The 12,823-nt window shown below is 36.9% G+C and overlaps 1 protein-coding gene across 1 annotated transcript in view; it reads right to left on the bottom strand.

The window, feature by feature from the left end:
• The window catches only part of ELTD1 (EGF, latrophilin and seven transmembrane domain containing 1), a 70,535-nt gene that overhangs the window by 13,234 nt on the left and 44,478 nt on the right, over positions 1 to 12,823 (bottom strand). The window contains exons 5-12 of the mRNA XM_009870748.1: positions 11,468 to 11,641; positions 11,191 to 11,374; positions 8,844 to 8,960; positions 7,523 to 7,716; positions 6,099 to 6,269; positions 4,383 to 4,586; positions 3,146 to 3,366; positions 2,985 to 3,051 (exon numbers count right to left, since the gene is read on the bottom strand). Coding sequence (XP_009869050.1) covers positions 2,985 to 3,051; positions 3,146 to 3,366; positions 4,383 to 4,586; positions 6,099 to 6,269; positions 7,523 to 7,716; positions 8,844 to 8,960; positions 11,191 to 11,374; positions 11,468 to 11,641 — 1,332 coding nt within the window. The remainder of the gene's footprint in view (positions 1 to 2,984; positions 3,052 to 3,145; positions 3,367 to 4,382; positions 4,587 to 6,098; positions 6,270 to 7,522; positions 7,717 to 8,843; positions 8,961 to 11,190; positions 11,375 to 11,467; positions 11,642 to 12,823) is intronic.

The raw sequence follows: 12,823 nt of genomic DNA, 5'->3' as shown, positions 1-12,823 counted from the left end.
AAGAGCGTTCAGGAGCCACCTCCTCACTGCACAGTGCTAAGATGTTTGGATAAAAGCCACAGAGAGGATTATTTGGATTATGTTCAATTTTGGAAATATTCCAACCTCAGAGAGCAAGTCTGTGTTTTGTTATTACAGAGGTGATCTCAACAAATGATACTAATGGATTTACACTGTTCAACAGCAAATTGCACCTGTTAATGTTACAACATGTCACACGTGGGTCCTGGTTCTTCACAGAGGTATGCCAATTTATTGTGGCAGTGACAGTGGGTACAACAGCCAAGTCTGCGTGACTCTGTCAATATTGCAGAGGTGCAAATCATGTTATCAGTAGTGACTTTGAACTTGCTGCACGAAGCTCAAGTGAACAGATTTAATGGGAGAAGTTTGTGGGAGAGGTGTACTAGAAGGGTTGTCTATAGCTGCAGTTGGAGTAGCAGTGATTCTCTTCTACATTTTCATTTTAATGGCTTGTAGACTTTCATAAGTAGAGCATTAATAGTCTTTGCCCAACCCTTCCAAACAGTGTTATTTCCACTGTAAGCTGGACAAATAACATACAGCTCTCCCTCACAACAGGTGCGAGTGGAGATACTTATCCTGTGTCACAGAGTTTAAAAGATGACGTTTCTAAAAGCAGCAGCGATGTCGAATACAGCCCTTGCACAGGTCTTTTCCTACTCAACGCAGCATGAGCTGTCGTGCCAGAGGTGGGGAAGGCCACGCAGAAGCTGACATCACATGCTCGTCAAATCTGCAGCCACATTATCCTGCAGACAAACTGTCATTTCCATTGTACACACTTCTTATTACAAGGAGATTATTACTGTAAGAGTTTATTACAAAAAAAAGGGAAATGTTTTAGGGATTTTCACCCACATTTTCATACCTTTTATCTCTGGAGCTTATATTTGTATTTGCCTCAATCAGGTATAGGCTGTGGTACGCATGAATGTTTTCCCTTAAAGCTTGTGATAAACTCACTTTTCTATTAAAAAGTTTAAATACTTGTTATAAAAAATTTCTCCATATTTGTATGCTTTGATCTAATCTACTACATAGTTTTAGCTAAAATGGTTGTGGTTCTAAAGATTACAAGTATTAAGAGGAAGAAATAAGTTGTAGAAATTATCTTCAGCTTGCAGCTTGCTTTACAAAGGTTTAAAATTCCCTTTCTTTGCTAACTCCCTCTAAAGAGCTTCTGACCCACTCTTTTTATGTATAGTCACCAATCTAATAATAATAATAATAATAATTTTAAGATTGGATCAATAAGGCCATTGCTTTGCACTTAAGAATTCTAAAAGAACCTTAATATTAATAAGCAAACACCTTCAGAAGTAGTATTTCTGCTTAGGCAATCAGAGGAGAACTTACTTTGTACTCCCGATAAACGTTTCAGCTCCCTGTGCTTCACCACTACTGCAAATTTAAAGTCCAGGGATGTGTTTGAAAGAAAGTGCCCTGAGACAGAAAATCCATTGGTATAGAACCGGTTCTGCTCTTCATCATTTACATGCTGTCTCAAAGGCATGTTACAGTATAATCCAAACCACAAACCTCCTGGGTCCCCTTTCACAGAAACTGAAAGCACCATTTGGGTACATGTGCATTTGTGCTGACAATGAATTTTATGTTTTGTGCAAGAATCAGATCTGTGGTGAGCAGCTCTACAGAGATTTGGTATCCAAACTCTCCAGGCTATCTTGTAAAACCTGCAAACTCAATGCTATTAGTAGACGAAGCTCAGGATTAAAGGTAAACTTGAAGCTGCCAGATTTTGCAGCTTTCTATATCAGGGTTGCGGTGCACTACCTGGTTATCCCAGAACAAAAATATTTTCTTTTTAGAATCGTTAATGAGTATTTTTTTATTTTTTTTTTTAACAAGCCATAGGCAGGATGGAAATCTTGGAAAGAGGTCCATTTCTATAATTAAAAGGACTTTCTAAGTGGTACTACGTGGGGAAGAGTATAACCTTTGTTAGGGTGGTGCTCATGCAGTATGCTCCACAGGAAGACTGGGCAATGCAAACAGAATTACTGCTACCGACATGTCTTCCACAGAGCAGATTTCACCTTCTAGAATCGGTGCCTATTTTCATAAAGTTTTCCATATAACCCAACAAAGGGTTATAACTGACTTGGCCGTACATGTCTCGAGGCCTCACCATCGTACCTCCTCCTCCCGCTAGCACCAGCTATTGCCAGATCACTGTCAACCCAGTCATACACAATAATGCCCCATTATAGCTGGAATGGTTTGTTACACTTTATAGCACTCAGAAATGCTCCTGAGGCACCCAAAATGTCTCAATTCAGAATTGAACGTATAATACCTGCCAAATTTGCAGGTTTGAAACTACTTCCAATAAGAATTAAAAAGGCCCTCTTCCCAGCTGAAATAGGGCTATCAATACCTGACTTGTCTACCCATGTGAAATAGTGGGTTCTTTTCTCTGACGTCGCAATTTACTTTAAAATAGCTTTGATGATGACAGGGTACACACGAGTGATAAAACGATAAAGACGACAGCCTAATCTTACAAAGATGACCGATCACTGATAAGAGATTAAGTCACACAACATTTGAAAAACCAGATTATCTGTCTGCTAGGATAGTGTCTGTGTACACCTCCTGCTGAGCCATGCTGAGATGCCAACAACACACAAAGATGCTACTTCTTAAAAAGCAGAAATGCTTCACGGAATTTGTCAAACCGTTGGGATAAAAGAAAGTAAGAGGAAAAGCTCTGATCTTATATTGAGCTTTTTTTTTGGTCAAACACTCATTTTTCAGGCTAGTAAAGTATTTAGATGTACAGCATATAAGTAATTTAGAGACGCTATAAAAAGGTCTAAATTAGCTAGTTCTGCCCTATAATTAGCACTCACAGCTATGCTGGCAATGGGTGGGTGATTATTAAACACCTTTTATTATCGGTTTTATGTAGCACAATATAAAATGAAAATTATACTTACGAGAATTATTAGACATGCTGGTCCTATAAAACTCCATATAAAGTTATTCTTTGTGCTGAGCCAACATCTGAAAAGTAAACAGCAGAAAACGCCTTGAAATGTGCTATTGTGACCATTGCATCCTTACGTACACCAATTCGGGCACAGGAACAGCGACTTACACTTCTGTGGTGCCATAGTACTTGTATCCCAGTGCGGCAGAGATTCCAACGACCACGGCTGGGCTGACGTAGCCAAAGACATAGAAATTCTTGTGCAAGAAACCCTTGTTGTAGATGACTCCCACAACTATAAGGTAGAGGTGAATACCTTCAATGCACATCCATGCAAAAGCAGCTAGAAGGAAATAATGGAGTAATCCAGCAGTAATTGAACAGAAGAGCTAGAAATTCAATCAGAGAAAGCGAGAGTCATAATTCCATTAATATGCCTCTGTTAATATAACAGCATATGCACAGCAACCTAGGGACTCTAACGTGGTGGTCGAGCAGCCCAGAGGTAATGCTGATTGACAAGAACTTGGCCTACACCCACGAGCACTTGTTCATTTGTGTTTTCTGTAGCAACTGGTAAAATAAAGGGACTACATTAAACTTTAAAAATTGGTGCATGTCTTCCCAGACACACTGTACAAACAAATTGACAGAATAGATCCCATATTTAGAGCTGAGTAGTCTATATGCTTTCTTGACCTAGAAAAACTTTTTTTTTTTGATTTTGGTAACGATGTAATTAGGCATCACCAGGAATCCTTTTGAATTGAGCATTTGTAAAAGTTGTTTCTCAATCAATGAATACTGGAGTGCCACCCCAGGGATAGCGGCAGATATTTTTTCAAGTAAATTTAAATTCTATTCAGCTACTTATAGTAGGGGTATTTCGATAATTTATGCATAATTTAATTTCCTGAAACTAATCTGGGGGCATAAATCAACAGCCCAATTTTTATGAAAAGCAATGGGGACAGGTCAAGACCTCACATATAGAATGGTAAGGGATCCTCCAGCCAACTGCTCAGTGTATTAAACGTCAGCTTGGGACTGCAGCTCTGGCCTGGATTTTAGGGAAAATTGTCACCTAGAGAGCCTCCGCTGTCACTTTGTATAGCATCGAGACAGAAGTGAAAAGCGAAAAGGCTAAATACACCGAGACCACAGCCTCGGTTAAGGTGACAAAGTGTAAACGAAACCCATAGAGCAAAGTCAATATACACCAGCTCACATGAAGGCCATACTTCTTCAAATGACCATTTTATATTTCCTGTTGCTAGACTTGGAAGCAAGTGTGAATAGAATATTCATACTGATAGTGGGATACTGGAAGTAGATGGAAGAGGTTATCATATACTGTTTATATACTTTACAACACCATATCAAGATACAAGTGAAAACTACCCACCTTATTATTGTTCATATTAATTCCAATCAGAAAAATAAGTTCCGCCAGGAAAAGGCTGCAGCAGAGGTTTTTGTGAATTGTTGTTCTAGTGCTCTGGATTTCACTGAAGAACCAGAATGTAAAAATGCACATGGAGAGGCAAATCAACGAAATAATTATTCCTAGCTGAGTGATCCTTGTAAGAATGTTATAATTTGTAACACCCTGGAGGAAAATTATAATATAATATTTAAAAGAATAGCTTTGTACCTTCTCAAGAAAGACTTCATTCTATAATACAGTTCTTCTTTTCTACAAAATATTAATCAAAAACTGTTTGTAGAATTTCACTGCAAATGTACACTTAGGATAATCTAAAAAGTATTGTTTTTTGTGAGACAGATATAATTCTAGGGGAAATTAGCAACGAACTATATATATATTCCTGTTCTTGCATTTTCTGATATTTCTTAACAAAACCTTTTATTAACATCAGTACCTCCTAATATGATTTTAAAAATCAGATCATTTTAGTGAACAAAAAATACACCGTCAGTAGGACATATATTAATACGACACGAACATTTTCTAATATAAAAGGACTTATCACAGCAGTGACTTAGATAAGTAAAATTGAATAACCGTCTTACTGAATTTGCAACATGATCAAAACAAGACTCTGAAACAACAATCACTTCCAACAAATGCTATTCCAGATATGTAACGTGAACATTGTCCAAAGAAACACAGGCTATTTTAGTTTGGATGTGAATATTTTTTGTACAGGAATACAGTTACTTTTGCTGCTTGGTATTTGCACAAAGAATCTGTGAAATACATGACTGTGCATCTGTATAAGGACAGTATTCAACTGGCCATAAAATGTATCCAATATTTTTTTTTCCCTAAATAAAGGACCAGAGATTACTCTCCTCTCTGCCTTCTTTTTCAAAATAACTATATAAGTACCTGCAAAGGTTTTAAATTTGAACTGAAGACTTAGGATGCTGTTTAGCAACCAGGAAACAGCCTCTACCAGCATGAAATTCACAGTGTGAGAGAACTGTCTCAATACAGTATATTCATGCTAATATTCTGCTTGCTGCCAGCTCTGATACCTTATAAAGCTGCCTCCTGAGGCAGGAACTGAGCTCCTGCAGATTCCCATGTAGACCCCGGAAATCTATGGGGGCTCTTAATATAAGAAAGATATAAATGAGTGGTCATTCTCACAATTTTATGCCGGTCATAAGCATCCATATTTAATAGCCATAAACTTCGAATTGATTATGCTGTTGCAAACTTTCAGGAGAGAATTTTAAGCTGATTTTCAGATGCCAAGGTTAGATAAATGTGTGACAAAGTTTTGTGAGGGAGAAATTCAGGGCCATATGGTTACTGACCACCAATGAATGCCAGTTAAATCCCACAGCAGTCTTAAAGATGGATTTTAAATCAAAAGCAATGCACCAAAAATAAGCACAACAGACTGTGTATTTGGAACAAGATACTTTGCTGCATCACTGCTCTGTAATGCTGCAGAAAGGACATAAGGAAATTCAAACACATATGGGAGGAATTTTGTTTGCTCTGTGCACAATAAATTGTGTGTTTGCTGAACAAAAACAAGAGACAACCTAATGAGGGAAAAGTACGTAAGTTGCATTGAAATAAAAGCAGAAGGAATGAAGATGGGAGAAAACATCACGTAAAATACTGAATTAAAACAGCACTTACAACAGAGCCACCTGAGGACATCAAAACAGCAAAATGAGTCAGATGATTACATTTGCATGAGATATGAGTGGAGTTGGAATGTGTCAGCTCACAGCCTTGTGTAGCCCAGTTGCCATTCATTGTGTCTGCTGAGTAGTTCCAAAATGCACATTTAATATCTCTATCCGCAGTCTGGAACAGAAACAAGATGTTTTACTGATGGCAAAAGGCAAGATATTTCCCATCAAGAGACCTTTCTTACATTAGCCAGTGCAATTCATTAAAAATTGCTTGTTACCATTGGAAGGTTGGGAAACAAAAAGCACATTCTGCAAGGCCTATTCCAAGCAATTAAAACGTGTCTGGGGAATGGAAGCATTTTATCCACACAGCTAACACCCCACCAAATGTGTAGGATATTCCGATTACTGAACCCTTCTGGCACTAGCAAAAGTGTTGGAATTTTTACCTATTGAAAACATTGTTATATCGACACCTACATGTCCTGAACATGGACTAAGCCCCAAGTTACAGCCACATTGCTTGTCCTGCTCACAGTCCCTTCCGAATGAGCAGTTAAAAAAACGAGACTTAATTCTGCACATTTTACAAAGTAATCTGGGATGAGGCCAGGGTCATACCTCACCTGCTGTATCAGGTGTGACGAGAGCCATGAATAACACCATTAGTATTATTTATTACAGTTGGTGCTTACTGACACTAGTCAAAGATAAGGTCCCCACTGTACTACAGACTGTATAAATATATGCAAATTTATATAAATGGGATCTCTAGCTCAAATATTAGAAGCCATATAACAAATTTAAAAGCTGCATAACCAAGATTAACATCCAGTGCCCACTTCCCTACAGAATCAATTTCTTACGTTCCTGATAATTCTTTGTGCCATGAAAAGTGATTCTTCACTATATATATATATATATAGTGGAACTAAAACCCCTCAGTTTTTCATAAATGTGTTCAGAATTCAGAAATAATAAAGCTGCAACACTATAGGTTCTGCTATCATCATCTACCTCGAGGTTAGCTTATTGTGCTAACTTTGAAACATTTCTTCACTTTTTATTTAGTATGCATGCTTAACCAGCTGATAAACTTTAAGGAAAAAAAACACACCAAATACAGCATAGTCAAGATCTTGTAATATTCTGTAGTTGAGGCATCCATATTTTATTCATACTACAACCTAGCAAAGACGCCATTGTTGCCCTTATTTTAGTACTGTAAAAATTTTCAGCTGTATCGTATTTAGTATCTTGCACTTAGGATTTGAGATTACTCTTGTTAGAGAAATAAACGACACACATCAGCTAGCAACAGAATTATAACCCAATATATCATACAGTGCAAGAGAGGTTACACCACATAAAATGACTAGCTATTGTTTTGTTTTATTTGAAGTTGGCAATAAAAAACCAACTTACCTTGATATACTTTAAGGTAAAAGTTATTTTCTCGAGCTCGTAGAGTGTAGGTGGTTTTGAGCTAATTGCAACAGCTATAACTGACGAGCTTACTGTCTGTCTCTGCTCTGAAGGATCTTTCAAGGAGCGATTTTTAGGCGATGAAAGCAAAGAACCAATATCGCTATACCGCAGAAAGACAACTGCAACAGTGCCTATCAATCGAACAGACCATATTTAGTAGTTTGTGGTTTTTTTTAGAGAAGAACAAAATTGAAGACATTAAGGAAACAATCAACAATAGACATTATTGCTGCTATTGCATAAAATATGCAAAACAGATGTAATCTTTGTGGAATACTTATAAAAATATTCTAGAGACAATGAAATACAGCTTTATTTAAAACAACGTAACGGCCATTAGAAATAAAAATGTGTGTTCACATTGGAAATTTTAATTAGATATAAGCATTTATACTTTTTGTAGAGTAATATATGCTTGCTGGTGTTCTGCAATTGGCTGCATATGCCGTGTCAGGTCTGCTAAACTAGAATGTTCCAGACCTGATGTAAATATTGGGCCTCTCTGAAGTACCTGGCTTGTTTTGAGTTCCATTACAGTGGAGCCAGGATGGAAGATACACAGGGAAAAAGAAAGCAAAAGGTATTTTAGGATGCAATGCTGAGCTAAAAAAAGGTCATGATTTTTCTCCTTGGCATCAAGATAAACCACGTTTTCAGGTATTGAATGGTAGTGAGACTTAGACTAGCTGTCAGATTAAGATTTAAATATCTTTTCTGTGTTTATTAGTTTAGGTTGTTTAATTCCTGAGCTGTTTAAACACATTTTACATTTATTTTTAGTGACGACGGCAGTTGTAAGCCATTTCTGTAGTACTCTGATGTTCAAGCCAAGACGCACCAAGATCTGAGCTCTGTTGGTTTTGGTATTGAAGAACACATGTTCTTGCCCCATATTTTCCACCCAAGTAGAAAAGATGCACCTATTTTTGGAGGGGGAGTAACACAGAGATCTGAAGGGGCCAGTTCAGGGTCACACAGCAGATCTTTGTCTGAGAAAAGAATAAATCTCAGGTTCCTGCTATGCGTATCCAGTGTTGAAACTCACTGGATACTCACTGTGTTGCTGGCTATGTTAGAAATACCAGTCCTGAAATGATATAAGAGTAGGAGAGACAGTGATAAAAATACCTTGACTCCTTTGTTGTTAGCAGGGCTGAAGCTCAGTCTTAATAAAATGCACATTTGCTTATTTACTAGTGGGTACAAGTCTATGCAAGGTGTTTAGTAACCCACCTACTCTCTAATCTTCGTTTCTTACCATTAAGATGAGATTCCTCCCTCTTCTTTGGAGAGATCTTTATGAAATCTCCCCCTGCGTATACATGAGGGTGGATGTGTTTCATGTGGCGTGAATCAAAAGCAAAAACCTTGAGCGCTGCAAAAGAAGAAAAATTCTGTACAAATCACAACTCCATTATGGTCTACCATAATTTGTAGCTGGCTTAATAAATGTCTTATTGAATTGTATAATTACTGCAAATTTCAAGAATATATCACTGTGCCAAATATTTAAAGGAAAATGATATTAATATAGTATGTTTGCTTAAACCTCTGTGTTTTGTTATTTTCATGCATACATTTCACTCTCATACTTTTTACTCTTTCCATGAAAAATATAGTCTTTTATTTACCTTGCATTAAATTAGGTACTGGAAAGAACAATGTAGGTTACTTTAGGAAGAGCTATTGCTTTATTAAAAATGCATTTCTGAAAGGGACCACAAATCACAATTATAAAAAGCAAAGCATAAAATTCTCTACTGAATAGTTACATTTGATAAAAGCCAATTTTTGAAAAGTATATATTTTATAGTTATCTATCCATGCTACCAAATGCACATTGCACCATGAAATAATGATGTGCCTTGTCAAAAAGCAAACAAACAAGCATCACCCCTCAGGACAAAAACTACATTAGAGGACATGGAGCTCTTTACTTGGTTCATTATAGTGCTGAGTTTCAATCACCCAGGATGGGAACAAAAACAAAAAAGTCAATCAGGCCTTTTTTTGAAAACAAAACAAAACAACAACAAACAAAACTAAAACTTGACTGATGGAAGAATATCACTAAGCTAGACCATCTGCATTGCTTATAGCATAGCACACAAAAATAATGTGAGCTATTCAATAGACCAGCTGTCAGAAAATGTTTGTCAGGACATAAGAAATAGTTTTCTGTGGCTGGAGTTTTGAAAAGCTTGTAATTCAAGAGCTTACACCATAGAAAGCAGTAGAGAGAGGGGATAATGTTGCAGGTCTTCTCCCAAAATAGGTGAGTGGTACACATGTGAGCCTTGTGGAAAATATGTTGAAAAACAATAACAAAAAATTGCAACGTTTGTGGCCAATTTGGAAGAGAGCTCATATGCCTTCGTATTTTAGAACAAGAAGCACGTCAAAAACCAAATCAATCTTTCAACATGGAAATTCCTTCCCATTCTCTTCATCAGCTTTTTTGTCACCTTGGTCTGACTGACATCTACACTGCCACTGGAGTCTGCACCCGGATGCTCTTTTCTCGACCTTCATGGCCTCATTTTCTGTAGCTGCTGCTTTCAACCAGGGTGCAGAGGCTTTGACAGCCAGCTCCTGGCACCATTCTGCATCTGCTGCAGACCCAGAGGTGCTCTGCAAAAAAATAAATCTGCTTCTACAGAATTTATGTCATGGAAGAAATCCCTCCCTACTTTTTCCTCACTCTTGCTAATTTAATCTCTCAGAAGGGTGAGGGGAAATCAGGTGGTTTGACCTGCCTCAGGATCACAGGAGGAACCTTTCTCATAAAGTCATCTTATGAAATAGCAAACCAGTAAGAGGCACTGAAGGACTGTGCTGAATCTCAAATAAGAAATCAGATCACATAGTCTGGGTACATTCAGGAAAATAAAGATGAAAGACTGGCCGTTGCCAAAGGAATCAGCAACGCATTATTAAGATTTGCAAGTGGCCAGTATTAGCCTTACCCTGCTCCCACTGAAAAAATGGTAAAACTGTTATTGTACCACAGGAAAATCAGCAGGACTTGGTGTGAAGACACCAGCACAAGGGAGAAGGTAGAGAACAAAATGGTGCAGTTGACACTGACCAATTCTTCTCCTTTGATATTCCTCTTAAATAGAGAAATTTCTCTGAAAATAAAGTCAATGAAGATTGAACTCACTCGAATAAGGAACAGTCCTTATTCAAAGTTCATTTACAATACCTTTACTAAACCAAAAATAGTAGAAAATCTGTATGGAGCAAATCCAAATTTCATCCCACTACCATTTTTTATGCATGTAAGATGCATAGGATAATTTTATGCATATAAAACGAATCCACATTCACCGTGACAGTGTGACTATAATGAGAGAGTGAAAGAAAATATGAAGGGACAACTTGCCACAACCTCTCAAGTTTTTTTCCGGGCTCTAGGCTCAAATGTTCAGTCTTTGAAAATTATGATACCTACACTGAAAGTCAGGTGTTAGTTATGAAACTCATGCAAATTAACACCTGTGTGTTTCACATAACACCATTTCTAATCTTCAAAATTGTGCTGAAAAACTCCTCAGTGTAATCCAGATCTAAGGTATACCTTAGATTAATTTTCTTTATCTTACCTATGTCACTTGCATTAGCATCTAGCTGTGTTGTCTTTTTGAAGTTCTGCGACATGAGAAGCGTTGCTTGCTCTGCAGTATGCAGCAGCTTGGTCAGACTCCGTCTTTGGTTATCCACAGGAAGAGCTTCCCAGACTGTAATTTTGTCTTTTTGTAAAAAATTGTTCACAGTGTTAACCAAAACCTGTAAATAAAAGAATATTTTAAGGCACAAGATTCATATGCTTTTCGTAAAATAAGAAAAAAACCCCACAACTTTAAGGCTTGATTCACTCACGTTAATGGTTGTGTTACGAAGTGCTTCACTGTCAGAAGAAGAGTAATGCCTGGTATTCAGTGATGAATAAGATAGTGCCTCAACGTATGAAATCATGTCTACAGGTAAAAGTGGTCCTGAAGTATTTTTATTAATTTCTTGCAGCATCTCCAGGGGTGTTTTTAAATGACTAATCTGAAAAATACAAGGAAAGTCACATTTCTGCAAATGAAAGAAAATCCAATGCAAATGACGGATTTCTGTGAATTAACATACTGGCTTTTAAATGCTTGTGCATAAAAAGAGGTGCTACTTAAATCAACAGGTTGACCTAAAGAGTAATGGTGTTACGTTTCTCTGGTACAACTCTTACAAACAACTATGACTAAGAAAACTCATGTCCTATCATTACACTTGGGGTTTTTTTAATACTTTTTTTTACACCTTTTATTTTTTCCTACTGCAGCTTAGTTTTATTTTAATGCTCCAGAATGAACTAGTAAGTATTCTGCAAAAATAATTAAATACCATTGATATGCTTACTCCGTTGGCGCTTTTCTGTTAAATTTGAGCTGAAGAGGTGTCAGCAGATGGGCAGTATTTGTATATTTTGTGGTTGGTTTTTTTCCAAATACGTATTATAAAGCATGTAGTTTGGTAAAACTGCACTGTGTAATTGAGCTTCACTGCTTCAGTTTATGAACTGCTAAATGCACTTATATAAAACTAGAAGTCTGAGAAGCAACAGGCTAGAGAAGGTCACAAGATGAATACTGCAAGTTTCCTGTCTCATAGCTGAGTAAGAAGAAAATTCTTACGTCATGATACTGAAATCTAGTGATATCTTATCCATCAAAACCCTCCCCAACACCTGATTTTGTTAGATCCATAGTCTCTGTTACTGAGCAGCTTTTATGTGGCTTGCTTCACCTTTGACTGCAGCTGAATAGAATTAGAACATAGGCTAGAAACTAGGTTAAAATCTGACACACTCTTACTTACATAAAATTGAAGTATTTTGACTTATTCAAGTTTAGTTTAGCTTGAATATGTGTTAAAAACCCCCTCACTCTAAGGTGCTGCTGTGACATTTACTATGTCTTTGCACATTAACGTTGTATGTATTATATTTAACATAATGTATTACATTGCAGGTTAACATAGAAAGCACGTTAATACAGTGTATATCTTACACTGCATTAAAAAACACTTTAAATTAATATCTTTCTGAATTTCATAAGTATAGCTTATTGCTTATAAAATGCAAACATATACAACTGGTTTTTATTTATGCTTACATTTAATTTACCTTTTTAAATTAGTCAATACTATAGCTGTAGGCTAGTGAATAGTGAATTCACTACTATTTTTTTAAAT

Source organism: Apaloderma vittatum, unplaced genomic scaffold, assembly GCF_000703405.1.
Source record: "Apaloderma vittatum isolate BGI_N311 unplaced genomic scaffold, ASM70340v1 scaffold246, whole genome shotgun sequence".
Taxonomy (NCBI): Eukaryota; Metazoa; Chordata; class Aves; order Trogoniformes; family Trogonidae; genus Apaloderma; species Apaloderma vittatum.
The sequence above is the reverse complement of the archived record's forward strand: the minus strand, read 5'-3'. Positions and strand labels throughout refer to the sequence as shown.